The following is a 23,625-nucleotide window of genomic DNA, read 5'->3' on the forward strand; positions in this document are numbered from 1 at the left end:
GGGATGAGAAAGCCATGCTAATGGCCGTAAAAGACCATGTGAACATACACAGCATCCCTATATAATCTACTGTATAACACTTTGTGTCACACGCACCCGCACTCCTCATCTCACACAAACATATGTAGCAGAACCACAGCTGCTGAAGTCATCTGTTTTACTCACTGTAGGTACTCCCCAACTTCAAAGTTAGAACAGTCATCAGTTTATTACAACACCTAGAGGCACAGTTATCTTTACAGCTTGCAATTTCAAACAGGGCTACGTTATCAGAGCCCGTACACGGAGAGAGAGTTGACAGGGTACCTTTACTCCAATCTGGACAACTACATCCTGCTATACTGCGCTCTTGTCTTTTTGTGGCCAACTGTAAGGTCAGAGACGGAGACGTAAGCCAAATGAAACGATAAGAAGTAAGAGAGGGAAAAAAACAGCAGGAAAATTGAACCCCAGAGGAGGAAAAGAAATTGTGAGAGGAAGGGAAGGGGGGGAAAGAAAAAACGAGTTTGGCCAAATCTCCACCAGGCCAAATAACAGAATCAAAACCTCAGCAGCAGACCATAAAGACCCAGCAGTACCTGTCGTTAAAAATGTCCCTTTCAGATTGGTCATTTCATTTCCATGCGGATGGGCTGACTAACATGCACACACACAAATTCACACACACACGCACACGCATTGATATAGAAAAACTGGATGCATGCACAAGCACACATACGCACACTCAAACATGCCCCAAAGGCCTACTCAGAAATGGCAGCAAACAGGGAAGCGGAGTCGCAGCACGAGAGGAAATAGCTCCGCTGATGAACGAGCACAAGAGGAATGAGACTTGCTTAGAATTTAGGAGGAACTACATGCAAGTCAGGTTCGGTGCTTTATAACTATCCACTAGAGAAGTTATAAGTTGTGTTTATAGAATTTTGCAGACACCATACATGTATCTGAAAGCAAGCACATGCAGAAATGGGACACACACACTTGAACTTACTTGCTTTGGTAGGGGTTGAGGCTTGCAATAGGAATCACTTTTGTTGAAGAACTTGGAGAAGAGCTGGCACCCTTCATTGGTGAAAACTTCATGGGTGAACCTTTCATGGGTGAACCTTTCATTGGTGAGGCCTTCATAGGTGAGGCCTTCATGGGTGAAGTATTCATGGGCGAGGCCTTCATGGGTGAAGCATTCATGGGTGAGGCCCACATGGGTGAGGCCTTCATTGGTGAGCCCTTTATGGGTGAAGCTTTCAGGGGTGACTTTCCCACAAAACCACTTCCTTGGCCTCGGTGAGAAGAAAAGGCTGCAGGGAAACAAATTGAGATACTTACTGTATAGGAGTACGCCAAATTTACAAGATGGCAACTTAATAGTAATGAAAGATTAGTACATTTGTTGATTTATTTAACTATTTATCGGTATTTTTTCATTGTAAATTAAACATCTTTGGGTTTTGGACTATTTGTTGAGCAAAACAAGCACAGCAAAGATGTTGCCTTCGGCTCTGGCAAATTGTGATGGGCTTTTTTCACGGTTTTCTGACATTTTTAAGACGATTTGCTTAAAAAGAAATCATTTTGGTAATGATGACTGGATTAATGGTAATGCTTGTGAGCTGCAGCCCTACAATTAAACCATCTGTGCTAATGTGTATAGATACGGCAACACCATTTTAGTGAGAACTGGTCAGAGAACCAAACACTTATAATACTCCAGTGATTTAGCATTGCCCTATAACATTGTCGGACAAGAAAAAAAAAGTATCAATACCGATGCAGCAGAACCAGAGATATTGTCTTTTTTTGTCCACATATTATGCCGAATTTAACACTAGGCAGCGGCGAAGTGCAGCTTGCCGCAATAATTACATTTTTAAGCGTCCGGGAGGCGTGTTCATGTGTTTCATGGGGGAATAGATTCTTCGTAACATAGGTTAACATGTCAGAGGAGTCACAACACCCGTTTACTGATAAGCTGCGGGTACTCTTTGGCCGCACTTCGCCACAGAATTTCATAGACATTGCATGGCAGCTCACCGCAGGCCGCACTTCGCCTCTACTCTAGTGTGAATTTAGCATTATTCTTCCTTGTCCAAACTTGGTGTCTACATTACCCACGATGCATCTTGACCTTCGAAAGTTCAATCAATAATTTTCATCATTGACTTTATAGAAGTTCAAACATTGTGAGATACTTATTACCTCAAAGCACACGCAAAACCTATCAAGAACAGTAGTTGAGGTAGACAAATTAATTTGCCGAAACTGATACTTAACTGGTAAAGCACCTACCAGTATACCATTAGGCCGTACAAACTTAATTAAACACCCTAAAACCATATTTCAGCGATTATAAAACATTAGTGGTACTGCTATCTGATCATGTGAGCAGCTGCCAAAATGATAAACTGCCTGAGAAAGTTAAACTCTCCCCACAGATCTCCCCGTGGAGTTACTCATTTCCCTGTTAACATCAGCTTGTGCCAATGAATGAAACTGTGTTTTTCTTCCTGGGTAAGACTGCCAATCAATTATTAATTTCATAATTACTGTACTTATGCCTTTCAGTCATAAAAAAAAAGAATAATTAGGATTAGTTATCAGAGTATCACTCAAGACACCAGGCGCAAATTTGTAAATACTAGTCTTAACCACATTCATAATTTGTGACCATTTTATATTTAGTTTGAGTCAGAGTGAAAGACAGAGTTTAGAGGGTATTACGCTTTTTAAAAAAAGGTATTATTATTTTAAATAGGCAGTAGAATGAACGAAGAAGCTCTTAGGTTATAGGTTGCTTCACACAGATGCTTCTGTGTAATACTAAACCTAAGGTCTAATCAGTCAAGCTGAGATTTTTCTTTTGATTACATAGAATGCAGTCCTCGTGTTAAGTTTAATTACTATGCTGATATTATTTCTGTCATGGTTAGGTGTGCACTTAATCAACTGAGACCTAATATGAAATATCTAGGGCTGTCAAAGTTAACACGATAAGGCGTTGATGCAAATTTGATTTGACGCCACTAATTTCTTTAGCGCATTAACGCGACTTGTGATTTTTAGGTTGTAGTGAGCTCAGTTTTAAAGCTAGAATGAAGATAGTGAATCACATTTTGGCGAGGAAAAACTAGCATGGTCATTTTTAAAAGGGGCACCTTGACCTTTGACCTCAAGATATGTGAATGAAAACGGGTTCTATGGGTACCCACGAGTCTCCCCTTTACAGACATGCCCACTTTATGATAATCACATGCAGTTTGGAGAAAGTCATAGTCAAGTCAGAACACTGACACACTGACGGCTGTTGTTGCCTGTTGGGCTGCAGTTTGCCATGTTATGATTTGAGCATATTTTTTAGGATAAATGCAGTACCTGTGAGGGTTTCTGGACATTATGTCATAGTTTTGTGTTGTTAATTGATTTCCAATAATAAAATATATACATACATTTACATAAAACAATCATATTTGCCCACTCCCATGTTGATAAGAGTATTAAATACTTGACAAATCTCCCTTTAAGGTACATTTTGAACATGTAAAAAATGTGCGATTAATCATGATCAACTATGGACAATCATGCGATTAAATATTTTAAATCGATTGACAGCCCTAAAAATCTCACATACAAAACAAAAACCACAGTTACTTAAAAAAGTTAAGAATATGTTCCCTTTGTTTCTAAAACAACTGATCAGCTTTTACATTCTTTTACAAATGACAATGCCAGAAAACTTGAACAGTTCGGACCGGCCCACAGAATCACAAGCTGCTATTCTCACCTCCCACAATGCAGTCGCATCAGCCCCATCCCCAGCAGTGATTCAGGCTAGATAAAATACATTTTACGCAACGCCTCATTTTGGTATGAATGTGCCATATTGAGGAACAGCATTTGAGGGAGGAATTGTCAGGGATAAAAAGATGTAATTCCACAGAGACCACTCCCCTGATATAAGCTCCTGTTCTGGAGCACAACAAATACTCACCTCTATGATACCCTCCTTTGCGGGTGTGTAGTGTAATCAAGTGTGTGTGTATGTGTGTGTGCGTCATGAGCAAATTCCTCGGGGAAATCACAGACTGAACAGCTATTTTCAGGCGAGGGGTAATTAACATCAATATTCATACACACGCAATCCGGGTGGAGTGTTTAGAGGGAAGAAGCTGGTAGTGAAAGAAGAGAAGAGGAGATGATAGGCGTGGATGGGTGGTGGTGGTGGTGGGGGTGAAGTACAGAGCAAAGAGAGGGGCATCGAGGTTTGTCAAGGATCCTCATTTTTTGTGATTAAGATCAGTGCAGAGTCCTAATACGTATGCCACTAACGTATTCAACAGCCTCTGTTTGTGGAGGGTGCTTGGTGGTGAAGATACTAAAGGAAGAGAGAAAATGAGAACTATATAGACAAGAAAAAGGCGATAAATAGAGAAAGTGAGTAAGAAGGCGAGTGTGTAAAAGTGTGTGTGTGTTTATAAGAGAGAGAGAGGAGAAGAGGGAATGAGTTGTGAGGACAAAGGAAACCTGCAGAGAATGGTTAGTGATGAATAATGAATATTTCTTTTTTAACTGCACTTCAGCAATTGCAGATTTCTTTTTGGAATTTTAAATATGATCTGCGAAGCAGTTTGAAGGCAGTCTATTTCAAGGGTTGCTGCTGATGAATATTTAAATGAGAACACAGATCCGTCGGTAACTACTGCGTCATGACCTTTGGCTCTACACCTACTGTAATGCTGAAGGACTTTTTTTTTTTAATCATTTCTGAATATTCGGTAACACTTTATAATAACCATCATTTATAAAGGGTAAATTGATAGTTAATTAAACTTAGTTAATAGTTAATTTACTGTTAAAAAACAATGAAACAATAATTAATAATGTTTACTAATTATTAGTAATGCTATAATGTCTGTTATTTTATTATTAGTTTGTGTAATATGAAATGAATTATATATTGTCACAGCTGATAGGAGACGATAATTACATTCTGATTACATTAGTAAAGTATTTATTAACAGTTTATTGTTGCACACATTATAGCATTTTATACACTATGTTAAGTATTTAATAATTACCAAATGATTTGTAAACTTTTAAGAAATAGTTTGTAAAACATATATAAACATTACATAGATAGATGGACCCTGAACCCTATTATTAATCATTAATAAATTAACCATCTATCTAAATAATGTTTATAAATGCTTTACAAAGTATTTATTAACCATTTAACAAGGTATTATAATCATCAGTTGGAACTTTATAATAGCCATCCAAATAATATTTATAGACAGTTCACAAACTAATTATTAACCATTAACAAAGTGTTACAAATATCGATCTATGTAATGTTTATATATTTTTTACAATGTATTTAAGGTTTACAAATAATATCTTAATCATTAACAGATACTTATATACTGTATATAGTATATAAAATGCTATGTGTACAACAGTAAACTGTTAAAATAATAAATTATACTATTACTAAAGATTAGTAAACATTAACTATCATTGAATTATTCGTTAACAGTAAAATAACTATTAACTAAGTTTAATTAACTATCAATTTACCATTTACAAATGATGGTTATTATGAAGTGCTACAGAATATTAATATTATAACTCAAATTTTGATGTATTTTTAACTGAGAGAGTACAATGTTGTCGCTTGTGGCTGATAGAGCATACAAGGCACGCCCAAAACAATAATAAATGCTGAAAACATTGAAATTATTCCTTCAAACTCTACTGAAACCAGAGAAAAATATGTTCTCTGACCCCATCCTCCCACTCGGAGGATGTCAGAGGTCAGGTTTAACTAGAGAGCAGAACGCCTGGAGCTGATAGGAAGTGCTTTCCATTCAGCTAATTATGCTTTCTTCTGTCCTCGCAGCCCCGTCCTCTGGCCCTTGACCTGGAAATTAATCAAGGTCATCATCAAGGATGATATGTCTCGGAGAAGACGAGGCGCAAGGAACCATAGGTGAATCCTTCTGTGGAAGTTTTTCTTTGCCGGACAGCAGCGGCATTTAAATCAGAGTCTGTTCAGCTGATCTGATGGGACAGCAAAGGAGCGGACGGTTGACCTGCTGTAGAAACAGCAATATTGTTGCATAATTGCACCAACGTAAAATTTGCCCACGTTTATCCAGAAAATAAAAATGATTAGATGTGTTTAATCTAAATCACAAATGGATCATAACAAACTGCATTTTCATCAGCCAAAGATGTTAATTTTCTCGTTTTCTGCTCCAAGTGTATCTCTGCTCATTCAGGAATAATGTTTGTCCTAAAGAGCTGCACAGTTGTAGTTATTATTAGTCCTGTAATATCCACCTTGAGCCTGAATGGGATGGACTTACTGTACCTGCAGCCTTTCATAGAACAATTTATGATTTGATTGCGCCCACTTGTCTGTTCTATTCTTTTAACCATAAACACATTTATTTGCCTATTGGTGTTATTTCTATCATGCCCTGATATAGATCTATAAGTGCGATTGGAGCAGCAGGCATCCGGCAGTGGAGATGCTGTGCGTCACGAGTAGTAGCCATTTCTTAAAAATGACCCCAGAAGCCGCTAATAAAACAGCAGGCTAGCCAGTCATTACATTACCCACAGCTCATTGGAAACACTTCATGTGTTGCACTTAGCTAATCTTGTGAATGCACGCAAATGTATCGACTTATTGAAAATGCAATTCACAAAACCACTGAAAGGTAATCATAAACATTCAGTAGGAGAAAAGACTTTACGCATGCGGCTTGTTTTTGGCTGTAAAGAGGACCATTTCATCAAAAGAACAATTAAATAGAGCAGCGGGTTTTCTGTATCTGCCGGGATCTCTGAGGTAACACGATTCAAAAGGATGTAAGAACGAGGAAGGAGTAAGATGAACTACTTAATGCAGAGCCTCGTCTTTGCTCAGTCAAATTAGTTGACTCTCTTTCTCTCTCTCTCTCTCCGTCTGTGCATCGCTACGAGGGGATTCAGTCCACAACACCATATTCATGAAGCCATGAACTGGAGGAGCCATCGGCCCACACAGGCTCCCTCAGTCACAACACACACACACATATAGACACACACCTACACGGGCACAAACACACAATATATACCAAGCACTCATTATCCACCCACATACCTACATCCTCCACTGAGGAGGACTATTGGGTATGTTTTCTGCCACATAACAAAATCAATGCCGATACTGAGAGCAGTTGGTGGTATAAAACAAGTGAGTGAAACAAAGACTAAGATAATAAAAGAAGATCCAATAAAACACAGGCTACTTTAGGCATGGCACCAGCCATTTTTGGCAGAAAACCAACCATCATTTGGAGGTCCTATTCGGTTATAAATAAAAGGTTGGCGGTAAAACAGTGAAAGGTGTGAGTTATGGATTCCACCAGCCGCAGTGGCCAGTGGGCAAGATAGTTTCCCGCTCTGATAGCTGAGCAGTAAATATGATAAAAGTGCACAATGTGATATGAAAATAGGGCACCAGAGTTTAAGGACCTGCAGTCTTCCATTCGTTTGAGAACAGCAGTAGCTACCTTCAACTGGTTGAAAACCACGCTGTGCCTTATGATCCAGTTTCATCTAATCCTGAACTTACGCTCAGACTTTGGACACTTAAAGCAGCAGTGGGTAGAATTGGAGCAAATATGATTAAGAAAAGTTATTTTTATAAAATACTATATCCTAACAGTAGTGCATGAGACAGGTAATCTGAAAAAAAATCATGTGCCTCTGTGTCCTCCGGTGCTCCTAATGACATCTGCAGGATTTCACAGACCGGAGGAAAACAACCAATCAGAGTCGAGCTGGAGCCTGCCGTCTCTGAGCAGCTGTCAATCACTTGCAAACTCCGATTAAACGGTCAAACTAGGCAGCGTTGATCAAATATGAATTAATATTCTGTTAATGTAATGTCTATTTCTTGACTCAAATGTTTTCAGAATCATCTTGTAGTGCACTGTTTAGCTGTAAAATGAGAAAGTTTGTGACCCGGCAGCCATGTTGAGATCAGTTGAAGAAATACCAAGCATCGCACCACCAGCCGGAGAACAGCCAATAGGAACGCTCAATAAGAACACTTGAATTATAATATGCTGAAAGGTTATTATGGAATTTTTGCCGAATGATGCCAAAAACATTCTGCCTACTGCAGGTTTAAGTGCTATGAATATCAACAGGAATGAAAACCAGGATTTAAATTTTAGTCCATACTGCTGGTTAAAGTGTGGTATGGTAAATGAGATGAAAACTGAACAACAAAGTCCAAAATTGGTCCACAATTATGGCTGCAGAACAACAGCATTGAGGAGAAAAAAACAGTGAGAGGACTGCAAATCACACATCAGCACTCTTCTCTCAAAGGGTACATGGCTCCCTCTGCTGGTCAGATGAGAGTTTGTCAAATTATTCACATGTTCTCTAACAACAACCTCACCAACTCCTAAAATGTCCGGTTATTCTGAAAACACAGCTGATAATGACTGATGTAAACAATCAACAAAATATGTTAATTTGTTAAGATCTGAAAAAAAGAATGAACTCTGACATGCAGAGTGTTGTTTACAAGAAAGACAGTAAGTCATCATCTAACCGAGAAGCTAACATTTTAGTCCAAAATGATGTTGAATTAGTCATTACTTGAAAATTACCCCTACTTGCTTCCCATTCTTCTTACTATTATACGGTTTGGTCCTCTATAAGCACTACATTTCAAGAGTTCCTTCCGCATAACTTCAGAATTAAGAATCAATTCTGTGACTTCTGGACAACAAAACTGTATTCAGCTTGAGCAAAGCCCCAATGCTCATTGCTCAGTGCATCTAACTTTGCTAAATGAAGAAATTAGAACTTGTTTGTATTAGTGAGGTATGTAATTGCTGTAATCTGCGCAGCAAATGAGTAGTATCAATCCATATGACATGTAATATCATGAACAGAGAGCTCGAGGGCCTCTGGGTGCATTGTTTTGTTGCGTTTAAAAATGATTTATTCTGCCTTGCATGCAGTGGCTTGGGAAAGCATCCACATATATTATTTTTAGTACCACTGTCAACACTCCATTTCTCCTACTCAGAATAGAGTTTTTTGTTGTTTTTTTAAACCTAAATGACTGATAGCTATACCAAACTCTGTGTCTGTCTGTATCAGCCTCATGATGCTCTCTTGTACATGCAAAGCAAAAGCTTCAGCTGTTGTATATTCTTGCTATATCTAGAATGTCAGTGTAGTAATCAATAAGTGTGTGCTTGAGAGATACAAGTTACATTCATCCAATTTGTTGGCTGCAGAAAATATTGGATAAAATAAGTGGAGACTTGCTGCTCCTTGTGTTCTAGATGGGGAATATGCTCAGAATGCATCACCTCTTCACGGCAAAATATGATACTGCTCAACGCTAATCCCATTTGTCCACATTTGTTACTAAAATCTGGCAATCATCCAATGGCTGTGAAGAAAGCAGGGAAGGCTGCCATCACGGCGTTGTGTTTGCTGTCAATCAAACTGCACACACATGAGTCAAGTGCAGGTTAACCTGTCACCGTCTGTGCTACGCTATGCCCAACAGGGGAAAATTGTGAGTCATCACAAAGTCACAAGCTATGCACATTTAGGCAAAATATGCTATAAACTACCACAAAGAAAAAGAACTGCAGCTACAAGAAAGACTGTGAAACTATTTATAAGTGGGTGAAGCCGGTGGGAGGCGATTCTCTGAGTATTTTGCAAAATTTGCCAGGTATTTTTCAATTTCATTGAAGCGACACTGTACATGTGAGTCTCACAAGAATTGTGCGGCTCAAAAAGTGACGTGCTGATCTTTGGATGCATTCAGGAAAAGTATAGAGATGTTACGAGGTAAAGGGCAGAATAGAAATGATTTGTATTTAAGTTAGATAGAAATTATAACAACATTTTAGACTACCTTTCAGCATTGGTAACGTGTCCCACATTGTCCTACACAAACATACTCTTTGTCCCACAATTGGTTTGGAATATGGTCACCCCAGAAGTCAACAACACGAAAAGCTACTTCTGCCATGTAAGTGACTGATAAACAAGGATCAACGAGCAATATACATACTATATATCATATATCATATTTCAGAGATTCTGTTAAATTTGTCCTGGTTGACAAAAACTGCTATAAGGTAATAAAACAGCAGGTTTATCATGATCATGGCACTGATAATTGTCAAAATTGTTATAGTATTTATGTGTAATGATGGCTGCGCAACTGATTCGACTATTATCAGGCCATTAAAAAGGCGTTATTGGCCGCTATAAGCACCATAGATGTGGGTCATTAGAGGTTTACTATGCCTATTATGCTGTAAAAGTGAAACTTAAAAGCAGAGGTCGCTGTCATCTTCTTTTATACCTTCTGTCGGTGATCTACCATGTGAATAGATGATAAAACCTATTGTTGGATCTATTTATGGTGCTTATAGTGACTGATAACGCCTATTTATTGGCCTGATGGAGAGGACAAGAGAATTATATATACAGAAGCATGAAATCATATACAAAATCTTTGATATGACACTCACTGCTGTTGCTCTTGTAGGAGGGTCCAGGTACTGCAGCAGATGGAAGGGATGATGGGACAAAGGTATTTGAGAAAGACTTCTGTGGAGATGGCGTCTTACCTGTAAATTGAACAAACACCATGTGGGACCTGCAGAAACTTTTTATTACCATTTCTAACTTCAAGCATGTGCATCTTAAAAGAATCATACCAGCTGGATTATATGGAGTGGGATTTCCAATAACCCCTCCAGTTTCCTCTGCAGATCGCAATATCTCCATGTCCAACACAATCATCACATGCCTGGAAGAAAGTTACAATAAGCCCAAGGGGATTACATCCAGCAAACCAATTGAGAGAAGGGAACGGGAAGAAAGACAATGAAAATGAAAACACATACCTTCCATCTGACAATGTGTTTTTGGTGGTCTTCTTCACCATACACACACAGTTAGGTACCAGGAGGTTTTCTTGTGGGAGATTGTTTAACTGTGTGCCCAACACAAAGGCTACGTACACAAACACACACAAATATATTCATGTACATCTAAAAAAAATATTATTCAACAGATTTATTGGTCACTGGTACTTGTCTTGATTATCTTCTGAGGTATACATTTTGCTTGGCTCTACATTTGTACCTTGTAATTCATGATATTACCCTTGTTGGATTTAACATATTTGTTGCTGCCAAAATACCAAACCCACAGTTTTGTGTCTACTGCAAGATACTCACAAGACCAGAAGTGCTGACCATCACTCATCTTGAGCCGGTACCTGGGTATAGTTGTGCCATTACTGACATCACGGATGTTCTGACAAACACAGTGGGTAGAAAAGGATTTTATAAGCAAAACAACAAAGGTTTACAGTCTCAGGATCATCATGCTCAATACTTGACATTTGACAGTTCCATGCGTTAAACTTTATAGCCAAATCAAAAGCTGCGCGAAGATCATTGGCCAACCTGTGACAGCCTCCTTCCAAGCAGCTCACAACAAGAGTATGCTCAGACAACAGCATCTCTTCTGATCCCTTACATGTTTTAAATGGGGAATATCAACTTCTGTCCTCCCAAGAGGCGATTCAGAGTTCCTACATTTAACCGCATCAGGCTAAAGAACGCTTTTGTCCATCAGTCCATCTTGTTGCTAAATAATAATTAATGTGCAGTTAAGGACGTGTAAATCCAAAGGACAGATGATAATTTTTTGAATGGGTTATGTGTGAATAATTGTGAAGTGTTTTGTTTTTTGTCTGATGGGTCTTACTTGTCTGTCTGTCTATGGTTACAGTATGTCTATTGTATGTGTACTTTTTCCTCAAACTGAGCTGTACTATGGGTGCAAAATAAATTTCTGTGCAAACTGACAATAAAGTTGTATGGTATCGTAGGACTTATTAAATCAACCACCCTGTGTACACAGAACAATAATCAAAGTATTATTAACAATAATAATCTTCTTCTTTTTCACTTTTATTGTATTACTTAATTGATCACTTTTGGATTTTTTTTTTATTAACAATGGGAAAAAAAAAAAAAAATACAATATAGCTGGATTGGTTGGTCAAGTGGACTCTAAACTGAATGTACTTACCAGCAGCTGCAGCACAAGATTATTGTCCACCACCTGTGAGTCACTGAAAAGGGCCTAGAAGACAATAAAAGACTTGTTAGCATCTACTGCTGCCTGGCCCCATCCTGTCCCATCACATCACCATGTTACTAATGCAAAGTTACAGTCCAATATCAACTGGAGATTAATGAAATGGCAATTATTTTTGCACCGCCCCAAGCAGGAAAGCAGCAATACTGGATCAGACACCCTGTTGTCTCCAACAACTCTCTGGAGCCCACATGTTTGGAAAGAATTGGCCAAATAGTAAGACTTCAGTCCACCCAAGTCATGCATTGTCAATATGTTAATAAATGAAGCACGCCTGCATTTATTTCACTCCATTAACATGTAAATTTATGATTAAACAACCGCAAAGTGTCAACAATGTGGCCTGTTAATGCTAATATTATTGTTATTGTAGATTCAGCTATGAAACTAAATCTCGTTAGCTCACAGTGCTAACAGCTGCAGCTAACAGAGCTACGTTGCTAAATACAGATAGCTCGAGGCTGGTATTTAATAACAGTAATTCAGTTATAGTAATATTCATGCTTACTTCAATTGCCCCCTGTGTGAGTTTTACACTCATGTCCTCCGGTTAAAGTAGTTCTACTAAAAGCAAGCTGACTTTTGCCTTTCTTGTTTCTCATGCGTAGACAAGTTAAAGGTATGGGAATTATCGCGAGACCAAACGGGATTTTAGGAATGAATACAACACGAACGTTACCGGATATGGCCCCATTTATGCCTTCAAAATAAAAGAGTAAACTAGCAAGGCAGACATGATGTGCCAGATTCTTAGTGTAAAAATTGGAAAGTTAAAAGTCAAAAGCGTAAAGTAAATGATACATGAACATCTGGGATTGTTATTAACAGTTACGATACTCATCAATGTGAATAATAGTTGCATATGGAAGTTTTTATTGGACTTTATTAGTTGTGACCCACAGAAGACATTCCACAAATGTGTACCATGATCTGCAAATATTTCACTATCCACAAACATGCAGCGGTACCAATTGGATAAAATTACGTAAACAAACAGGAGGGAAGTTGCAAATGTCACATGGCCCACAAATGCACAGGGAGCATCTGCAAATGCGCAAATAGCATTCCATGTGTAGAAATAGATGCACAAATGTGTGTTTATCACTTTACAAGTAAACCTTAAAATACGTATTTACAGAGTAAGTTATGTGTTTTTGCAAATCGCCCTGTATTTTTGTGGATGTGACTTTACACAACACAAATACAAATATACGTTTGTGGTTAGTGAAATATTTGCAGATCATGGTGCATATTTGTGAATTGTCTTCTGTGGATTACAACTATTATCTACAGATGTGCTGCGGTACCAATCGGACAAAATTCTGTAAACAAACAGAAGGAAAGTTACAAATGTAATGTGGCCCATAAATCCACAGGAAGCGATCTGCAAATGCGAAATAGATGCACAAATGCGTAAATATCTCTTTTACATGTAAACCTTAAAATACATATGTACAGAGTAAGTTATGCGTATTTGCAAATCTCCCTGTATTTTGGTATTTGTGTTGTGTAAAGTCACATCCAATTGGTACCGCTGCATGTTTGTGGATAGTGAAATATTTGCAGATCATGGTACATATTTGTGAATTGTCTTCTGTGGATTATAACTATTATCTACAGATGTGCTGCGGTACCAATCGGACAAAATTCTGTAAACAAACAGAAGTCAAGTTACAAATGTAATGTGGCCCATAAATCCACAGGAAGCGATCTGCAAATGCGAAATAGATGCACAAATGTGTAAATATCTCTTTACATGTAAACCTTAAAATACATATGTACAGAGTAAGTTATGCGTATTTGCAAATCTCCCTGTATTTTGGTATTTGTGTTGTGTAAAGTCACATCCAATTGGTACCGCTGCATGTTTGTGGATAGTGAAATATTTGCAGATCATGGTACACATTTGTGGAATGTCTTCTGTGGGTTACAACTAATAAAGTCCAATAAAAACGTCCATAGTTGAACCCTTGTCAAAATCAATCCCCAAAAATGTCAGCTTTCCACGACCCGAGGAAACAGTCTTGTTGTCGTCTTTATAATAATGCATTATGGAGATTTTAGTTTTAATAGGTATTTGAATACCTAGTTCTAATAGGTATAGCCCATAAAGTGTATATAATAGCCTTAGATGACTAACTTTTCCTTGGACATCAGTGGGTTTGGATAGTACGTGTTTTATTTTGAAGGTTGTGGACGGAAACTCCCATTACATCCACTAACAGCTTGACAGCGTGGTCCTCGGTCTGCGTGAAACGGACTCAAAACAAACCGAGAACAGTCTCTCCGGTGCCCATGTGGTTTATTTGTAGTTCATGATGGATCTTCCGTGCGTCCGGTGGCAAGATCACGTTGCACAGAAGTGGACCAGACTCGGCCCCGAGCTACAGGAGAAGTTTACATCCCTGCTTGAAGTAGATGATGTTTTCAAATGCGCCCTAACTCTGACAACGTGAGTGCTGTTAGATAGCTTAATGCTACTGCTGTAGTTTGGTGCATGTGGGTGTCCAGTCCAGCTTCTATCTGATTGATTTTGATCAACCATTTGGAGGCATTGACTTTTATTTGATTGGACTACATGAGCTTATTTACATAGTCTTTATTCACTTCGCTTGGGCTAAAGTGAACATAGGATTACAGACTTGTTTAGGAATATAGTAGACCCCCAGCTTCCTGCTTACACACTTTAATAGACTACTCTATGAAAAGTAAGCACAACTACAAGCCAAGTATACCTTTCTGTAGTCCTGTAAGGCAAGAATACTTCATTATACTTTTCTCAAGTATATCTCGATCAAAAGATTAAGTACAAGTAGGCCTATAAGCCAAGTATACCTAGACTTTTCTGTATACTTGTCAGTATAGGCCAAGTATACTTAGAATTTTCTTTATACTTGTCAGTATAAGCCAAGTATACTTAGACTTTTCTGTATACTTGTCAGTATAGGCCAAGTATACTTAGAATTTTCTTTATACTTATCAGTATAAGCCAAGTATACTTAGACTTTTCTGTATACTTGTCAGTATAAGCCAAGTATACTTAGACTTTTCTGTATACCTGCCAGTAAAAGCCAAGTATACTTAGACTTTTCTGTATACTTGTCAGTATAAGCCAAGTATACTTAGAATTTTCTTTATACTTGTCAGTATAAGCCAAGTATACTTAGACTTTTCTGTATACTTGTCATTATGAGCCAAGTATACTTAGACTTTTCTGTATACCTGCCAGTAAAAGCCAAGTATACTTAGACTTTTCTGTATACTTGTCATTATGAGCCAAGTATACTTTTGTTAAGTGTATATATCTGATAAGTACATAAAAAGTAAACTGAAAGTATACTCTTATTTTAAGTTTAAAGAAGTGTACTCATTTGAATAAACTTTTTTTTGGTAAGGGGCTGGGGAACATTTTGAACACAGAGGCACTGTCTGTAATTGGTCTTCATTTCTGTTTCATAGCCAAGATGATCTGGACTTGGTGCAGTCGATCTCCGCAGGACACTCTGTGCAGAAGGATGCAGAGCAAGCAGCCAAATACAGAGAGACAGGCAACTCCAGCTTCAAGACCAAGGACTACACTGCAGCCTCTCTGCACTATTCAAAGGTGAAGTATTATTCTGTTGATCCATATGAGCCAAAAAATAGAAACGTCAATGACACTACAATGAAACATTGGATTATAACCAGGCCACTATTCCATTCCATTATATTATGGCTATAGCTATAATATTAGGTATATATCTGGTGATACAATACGTATCATGATACAGGAGTAAAGATTCAATATATTGCGATACTGTAAGCAAGGCGATATATTGCGATTTTTTTTCAAATCTTATTTTAGGAAAACTGTCATAGCATAAAGACACACCATATGTATAAAATCTGAGTAAAAAACAGTCACTATGTGAAATGGCTATTATGGGGACTAACATCATCACACATGAATACATTTGGACTCATTGGATCCATAAGAGTCTCAGCTTTCCAGTCAAACATAGCTTATGCCATTCCAAGACTGTTTAAGTGACCCCAGTATGCAGAAATATTCAAATATACCATTTTAGAATAGGTGAAAATAACAAACTTTTGTACTGCATGCAAAAAACGACACGGTTTTTGCTCATAATTGCACGTGATTATCATAAAGTGTGCATGTCTTTAAAGGGGAGACTTGTGGGTACCCATAGAACCCATTTTCATTCACATGTATTGAGGTCAGAGGTCAAGGGACCCCTTTGAAAATGGCCATGCCAGTTTTTCCTCACCGAAATGTTGCGTAATTTTCGAGCGTTATTTAGCGTTTTTCACGACATGCAATAAGTTATCTAGTTTCATATTATGCCAGTATCGTCACTCTAGCTTTAAGACTGAGCTCGCTACAACCTCCGAAAGACAGAACAGCGGCCGGGTCCGCTGACGGGCCGTCGGATTTTTAAGAGATTAATTAAAAATCGATAGAGCATTTTGGAGAATTGATACAGGATCGCAAAACATAATATCGCGATACTCATGTGTATCAATATTTTCTTACACCCCTATATAATATAATGTAAAAATCTGATGAAAATAATATTAAATCAGATGTACTGTAAATATAGTTGTTTTTTTTTTATTTTGAGAACAGTAGTGTAAAAAAATAATGTGATTTTATATTGCAGTATGCCTTAAAGTCCTAATTAATAAGCATCAACATCCAGCTCTCTGTCTCTTGTCTTGACAGGGCATATGTTTTGCACCTCGAAGTTCGGAGCAGCTGTCTCTGTGCTACGCCAACCGCTCTGCTGCGCTCTACCATCTGCAGCACTACCAGGTGATCATCTTCAGCAATTAAATAATGAGATGGTGTTGTACTTGTGGCATCATTGAAACCTGTTTAAACCAGTTCTGCTTCTTATTTGTGGAATGAAAACAGGCCTGTAGACATCTAACAGATTGTGTCACCATTGTGTCATCAATTTGATCCTGCAGGGGGGAAAGTTATCCTATTTTATCCTGACTTGTTTAACATGCTGTTTAGTCCACACAAATAGCAGGGGATTTGCAAGAGCACAGAAATAAGTGATTTGATAATAATGTCTCAGGATTTATGGGAAACAGTTTTATCATTTATGTATCATTGACATTAAAGTGCATTATTCACTAACTTGGTTTATATGATTGGAGGAAAGACATTTAGCTCTGACCCCAGTCTGTCTGCAGACAGTGTGGTCGGGAAGCAGTGTCTCACAGGAATGGCTTTATCATTCCTTTCTTAGCCTTCTCAGGTTTGCTTCTCCTGGTCAACCGATGTTGTCAGGCTATTAAATAGGCGTTATCAGTCGCACCATAGATATGGGTCAATAGGGGCCTACTACACCCAATAGTAGGTTTTATCATCTATTCACATGGTAGATCACTGAAAGAAGTTATAAAAGAACACGACAGCGACCTCTAGTGACCATAGTAATTATGACAGGAGCAGAAGACAGCATGAATTCCATGAGGGTTGGAGGGTGGGGGTGATGGATGGGACACAAAACACAGTGTTATCACCCAGTATACCGGAGTTGGCATCCCGTGTGAAACAAACAATGTGTAGTTGTCACTTTTGATAAGTGTTAAGTTTCACTTTCACTTTTGAAACGTAGTTATTTTAAGCCAAAACACAATATTTTCCCAAAACCTTTTGTTGCCTAAACCTAAAGAAGTTGTAGTTTTGTTGCCTAAACCTAAAAAAAGCCCTTTTGTCTGTGTTCAAAGCGTAACATTTCATTTAGTTTTAGGTGTTAGAATGTGTTGCTTTTAAGTTAAGTCGCTTATAGTGACCGATGATGACTGTTTAATGGCCTGATGGTTTAGGTTTAGATCCGTACTCGGTCCTAGACTTGTCTCGACATCTTAAAGCTAAAATGCTGACTTATATAAGTTATCTTTATGTTTTGCTTACAATCTTTGTAGTGGTTCACACTCCTTTTCTTTTCCTCTCAGGAATCCCTTGATGACATTGACAAAGCTCTAAAGAACAGCTATCCCTCTCATCTCTTGCACAAACTGGAGGACCGTCGCACACAATGCCTCAAGCACCTCTCTGTAGGTCAAAAGGCAAAAGAGGATCATCACAATCCTGCCTCAAATAGTCATATATATCCAGACAGAGTAAACAGGGCATCTGCTGGACCTCTGAAGTTTGGTATATGTCCTCAAGCTGCTGTTGGCTCCAGCCCGGAGAAAGGTCGACACCTTGTGGCTGCAGAGAGAATAGCAGCCGGGGAGGTGATCCTTCATGACAGGCCATACAGCTGTGTCCTTATACCAGGGATGGAGGAGGTGAAAGGGAAGGGAGGGAGGCAGGATGCAGAGAGAGGAGTGTTGCTAGGAGTGGAGCACAGGCGCTGTCACAGGTGTTTGACTGAAACGCTGTGTCCCGTGCCGTGCAAGGGATGCAGTTACAGCCGATACTGTTCAACTTCCTGTCAGCGAGACGCCTGGGAGGAACATCACCGCTGGGAGTGTCCACTGGGAGCAGATCTGATGGCGATGGGTGTGATGGAACAGCTCGCTCTGAGGGTAACACTAAAGGCGGGGTTAAAAAACATCCAAATGGCCAGGGATCCAATCAGAGACGAGCATGCAAAATCAGAGCCAAGCTGTCCAAACGGAGAGTGCAGTGATTCCCGTCAACCCGATCCTTGTACTTCATACTACGGTGACTCTTACCCGAGCGTGTTTCACTTACGGCACCACCTGGATCACCACAGCCCCGGTGTGCGTTTCCTGTGTGCGGTTACCGTAGCGACACTCTACCTGAAGCTCAGCAAGGCAGGACCTCCACCTACATCTTGGGACCTTAGTAGACCCTCAGGGGCGAACGGCCAACCACCAGACAAGCAGGGAGGTATCGCAGATTGGAGCTCGGAGCTGTGGCTGCTGGGAAGTGCAGTTCTGAGGCACGTCCTGCAGCTGAGGTGTAACGCCCAGGCAATCCTCACGCTGCAAGATACAGGTGAATGATTTCACAAGTGTTATCACCTTGCCTCAAACTGAGTTTTGTCACAATGAAACTATATCTATATTTTGAAGTCAGAAACATGAAAACAGTTTGTTCCCTCTTTTGATCTTTAGTGTCCAAAATTTAAAGGTATTCAGTTTTTATCATAGAAGACTAAGAAAACCACAGACATTGACACTTAAGAAGTTGGAACCAGTGAATTTTGGGCATTTTTGCTTAAAAATTACTTTTAACCGTTTATCTAAACCAATGGTTCCCAACCTGGGGTCCGGGCCCCCCTTAGCAGGATTCGTCTGCTTTGAGGTTGTCAAAATTAGATTTGCTCATGTATAACTAAAATCATATTTACACACTTAATGGATAATTTATACAAAAGTCTGGATATAAAACTATCTAAAAAGATTTTTTTTTTTGCTACTTAGTAGCAAAATCTAATGAAATATTCTGCTTCAATCCATATTTGTTGCCGTTTAGCCTTTCAAAAACAACATTTTCACTGCTGTCTTTTGACCCTTTTCGACGCACACAAAGGGATCACATACCTGTATTAACGGGGCGGTCTGGCAGCAATCTAACAACACCAGAAATTAAATTTTTCTTAACCACAATAACAAAAATCTATTTTGGCTCTAACCCTATTATATTAACTTACTTAAGGCATTACAAAGCAAATATCATAGTATGTATTTGCATTTGCTTGGCGAATCCGTCAAGACGTCATTGATTTAGTTATGTTGACAAAACTGATGAGTTATATTCATTAAAGAAAGATTTAATAAAAAAATACTTGTTTAATACACTGAATCACTTTATTGATCATGATGTCGGGTGGCCTCAGCTTTTCTTAGATACAGGTAGAAGGGGACTTCAAGGAAAATAGGTTGGGAACCACTGATCTAAGCTGTTGTAGATTAATTTTCTGGTGATTGACTAATTGTGATTGCCTCCATGCTTAAACTGTGGTACAAGCCACTATAGAACAATTTATGCATTTTTAATAACTGCCACTTCAGCTATGAATGTTCTTTAATCACACAATGACCTTTTACTTTCAGGAGCTGCAAACTCACCAGTGCAGTCCAGCAGGGAAATCCGTATTGCTACGGCAATATTCCCAACTCTCAGTCTTCTGAATCACTCCTGTTGTCCCAACACCAGTCTGGTGTTCAGCACTGGAACCAGTTTGTCTGCAGACGTCGGTGAGAGTGTGGCTGAGTGCGGAAGCACGGCCCGCGGAGTCACCGTGACTGTCAGAGCAGCCAAAGCTATCACTCCTGGAAAAGAGATCCTGCACTGCTATGGTGAGAAAATGAGTAATTATGCCTAAGTCCTATGAGTGCAAAATGATTTATAGGGTGCTGACATATTTCATAAGATACAAGGGTGCATAGCAAAACAGAACCTTACATATAGTCTAGATAAAAATGCTGTTTGGACATAGACTAACATAGACATTTTGTCCGAGCCCTGGTGCAACATTTACAGCACTCTCCTCTGAAATTAGTGTGTCATTGCTTCCAGCAGTGTTGCTCTGTTACTTTACTTCTGTGAGTTATAACTAACTGCTGCTATCAACTCCTATCCTACCTTCCCTCAGGTCCTCACAGTAGCAGGATGGCGACCCAAGAACGCCAGCGTCTCCTGCAGGAACAGTACTATTTCCTGTGTCAGTGTGAGGCCTGCACCCTGCAGCAGCAGCAGCAGGAGGAAGAGGAGGAAGGTTCAGAGGGCAGACAGCGGTGGTCTGGATTTCTGTGTGGCAAGTGCAAAGGATCTCTCAAAGTAGGCGTCCTTAAGTGTTTTTGTGGATATATATTTTATTATACATGATTACTGTACTACTCGAGATTTATCGTACTACGGATCCATCTTGATCATTTTATATGACTTTCAGAAAAGCAGCGAGGAGAGAGGATTTCTATGTTCGCAGCCGTCCTGTGGTCATCGTATGTCTTCATCTGAAGTGAGCGACAGGCTGCAGGAGATCAGGGTTGACCTGGAGAAGGCTGTGGAGCTGATGGAAAGAGAGAGGCCAGGTGGTTGTTAAAAAACTACATCTCAAATGCTGATACAGTACATGTGTCATTGTCATTGTTTCAGAAGGTCTTTGTTACATCTGTTATTCTTCTGCTCCCCCCTCCGTCAGATGAGGCCCTGAAGCTGCTGAGAAAGACCCAGAGTCAGTCCGAACTGTTCCTTGCAGTGACACACCCGGTACAAGGGGAGCTCGAAGATGCCACGGCTAGAGCGTATGCTACAATGGGTGAGAATAATAATGCGCGACGATGAGCTTTGTGGTTCATACACCCCTACTGTTTAATGTGGTAAAGATGCACTTTTACCATTAAAGCTGCAGTCGGCTGTAAAATGAGAAAGTTTGTGACCCGGCTGGTGGGCGGTACTTGTTTTTTTGGCTCGACTGTTTTCAACATGGAGGCTATGTCACAAACTTTCTCATTTGATCGGAGTTTGCGAGTTTCGACATTGCCCAGAGACTGCTCGGCTCTGATTGGTTGTTGCTTTTTTCAGACACAGTGAAATCTTGCAGATGCCATTAGGAGCACTAGGAAGACAAAGAGGAACATGATTGTTTTCACAAATTATCTGTTTCATGCACTACTATCAGGATATAGTGACCGTTTTATAAAAATATTTTTCATCATATTTTCTCAAAGTTACCGACTGCAGCTTTAATGGACTCTCTATCGATTGGTTGAGCACGTTAACGTTAACTTCCTGGAAGGATGCCACCTAAAAAGCTCTGGCTCATAGACTGTATATAAAGATGCATCAGCGTGATAAGAACTACCTATTTTGGGGAAAAAATGATTTGATGTGTACTCTGACTTTTTAGTTTTGTCCATTTCCCATCCGCTAACATGGAGGGGGCAGGATTTATGACCTATTCTGCAGCCAGCCACCAGGGGGGTGATCCAGATGTTTTATCTTCACTTTTGGGGAGCTGTCATGTCGTCCATCTTTATATATACAGTCTATGGTCTGGCTCTAAAAGCCCAGTGCACTCTGGGGATTTTATTTGGCAAGACATACTTCAACAGAATGCTCAGTCAGTTGAGTATTTCATTTTTCAACAAGATATCTGCAACTCAAACGCTCTACCAAACAGCAGAGAAAACTACTAAAGGGTTAAGGAAGAGCTGATTAACTTTTCATACCAATGTAACATTGATTGTAGTGGGTTTTTTGTTACACACACATATACAAACTGTATCAAGCAACATCATTAACTTTGTGTGACTTTCAGCAGACAAGACATTTGATTGGCCCTGACAACAATGTGGCTGTGGAAGGCTTATTTTTAGGTCATAAATAAATTATCCCCCTGACACTTTTATCAAAACTTGGTACTGTAGCAGACATTAATAGAAGAGTAGCACTAACAGCTACTGAACAAGCCCAGTGATGATTGGCCACACGCTGTGATAATCCGATAAAAAGCTTAATAGTATCATGTTTAATTTCAGATATGTAGCTAAAGCCGAGAAAACCAATAACGCAATACTCAGGGTGTCAAAATAAATCATTATGACCTTGAACATTTTTTTTTTTCTTTTCTGCTCTTCCTGTAGGTGACTGGAATAACGCTGCCTCCCATCTGGAGAGAAGTGCCGTAGCCATTTGCTCCCAGTACGGAGAAGACAGTATTGAATTGGGTCGACAACTCTTCAAATTAGCTCAGCTACACTTCAACGGGTGAGTGAGTTGTACGGGGGGAAAATTTTCAGGGCGTGCCGTTTTCAATGTCTGATGCTAAAAAGTGTATGCGCAGTGCGACTGTTCCACTCTTTTATTGTTTTGACTGACATTATTTGTAGAAATAACATATCTGTGTGTCTGTCCTCTCCTTCTCCCAGTGGTGCCAGAGGCCTGGCCCTCTCTGTCATCCCCAAGGTCAGACAACTCCTGTGCCTTCACGGTGGCCCTCTCTGTCCCGAATTACAGGAGCTGCAAGATATGGAGGACTGTCTACAAGAGTAGTCTCACATATACACAAGAGACAAAATCTTCACAATATTCTTACAGTTTTGAAGTGATTAAAATCAGTGAAAATGTGTGACTTGTGTTTTTGTATGCATTAAGACATTTATAAGCACTTGTGTGTGTATATTTTACTGTTTTAGAAGTCGACATGCGAGTCTGCACAACTCCCAAATACACGCAGTCGATTGTGGCTCTCTGACCTCTTAGTGTCAGAACGTATCCATCAATAATTCTAATTTCATGCTCCAGTGGTAGACTTGCAGTGTGAGGCAACGTATCCACCAGGTACTTACTGTGTTACTTCTCTAAATGAAACAGAAGTAAAAGTTTTCATGATTGTGGACTTTTTGCTTGAAACAAAAAAAAAACAGTAATGTTTTACACTGTAGCATATTAATCAATCTATGAAATCTGCAAAT

At 39.3% G+C, this 23,625-nt stretch overlaps 2 protein-coding genes across 2 annotated transcripts in view; one reads left to right on the forward strand and one right to left on the reverse strand.

Annotated features, from left to right (window-relative positions):
• Window positions 1-12,870, reverse strand: part of LOC119475716 (replication protein A 70 kDa DNA-binding subunit-like) — a 49,181-nt gene extending 36,311 nt beyond the window's left edge. The window contains exons 1-7 of the mRNA XM_037748669.1: window positions 12,722-12,870; window positions 12,145-12,198; window positions 11,283-11,361; window positions 10,947-11,055; window positions 10,758-10,849; window positions 10,569-10,667; window positions 992-1,298 (exon numbers count right to left, since the gene is read on the reverse strand). Of these exons, the coding sequence (XP_037604597.1) occupies window positions 992-1,298; window positions 10,569-10,667; window positions 10,758-10,849; window positions 10,947-11,055; window positions 11,283-11,361; window positions 12,145-12,198; window positions 12,722-12,754 (773 nt within the window). The 5' untranslated portion in view covers window positions 12,755-12,870. The remainder of the gene's footprint in view (window positions 1-991; window positions 1,299-10,568; window positions 10,668-10,757; window positions 10,850-10,946; window positions 11,056-11,282; window positions 11,362-12,144; window positions 12,199-12,721) is intronic.
• A 1,555-nt stretch (window positions 12,871-14,425) lies between these two features.
• Window positions 14,426-23,279, forward strand: smyd4 (SET and MYND domain containing 4). The gene is made up of 10 exons (XM_037749697.1): window positions 14,426-14,665; window positions 15,673-15,817; window positions 16,937-17,026; window positions 18,184-19,198; window positions 20,260-20,505; window positions 20,802-20,986; window positions 21,099-21,240; window positions 21,351-21,467; window positions 22,795-22,918; window positions 23,080-23,279. Exons 1-10 carry the CDS (start codon window positions 14,529-14,531, stop codon window positions 23,201-23,203), a joined length of 2,325 nt encoding a protein of 774 aa, XP_037605625.1. The 5' UTR covers window positions 14,426-14,528; the 3' UTR covers window positions 23,204-23,279.
• The last annotated feature ends 346 nt before the right edge of the window (window positions 23,280-23,625 follow it).

This window comes from Sebastes umbrosus, chromosome 17 (assembly GCF_015220745.1).
Source record: "Sebastes umbrosus isolate fSebUmb1 chromosome 17, fSebUmb1.pri, whole genome shotgun sequence".
In the NCBI taxonomy this organism is placed as follows: Eukaryota; Metazoa; Chordata; class Actinopteri; order Perciformes; family Sebastidae; genus Sebastes; species Sebastes umbrosus.

Excerpts from the sequence above, each read along its gene's own strand:
- smyd4 (XM_037749697.1), top strand. The coding sequence starts at position 14,529 with ATGATGGATCTTCCGTGCGTCCGGTGGCAAGATCACGTTGCACAGAAG. Across the intron at positions 19,199-20,259 it reads CCTCACGCTGCAAGATACAG|GAGCTGCAAACTCACCAGTG; the intron begins GTGAATGATTTC and ends TTTTACTTTCAG. Across the intron at positions 22,919-23,079 it reads GCTCAGCTACACTTCAACGG|TGGTGCCAGAGGCCTGGCCC; the intron begins GTGAGTGAGTTG and ends TCCTTCTCCCAG.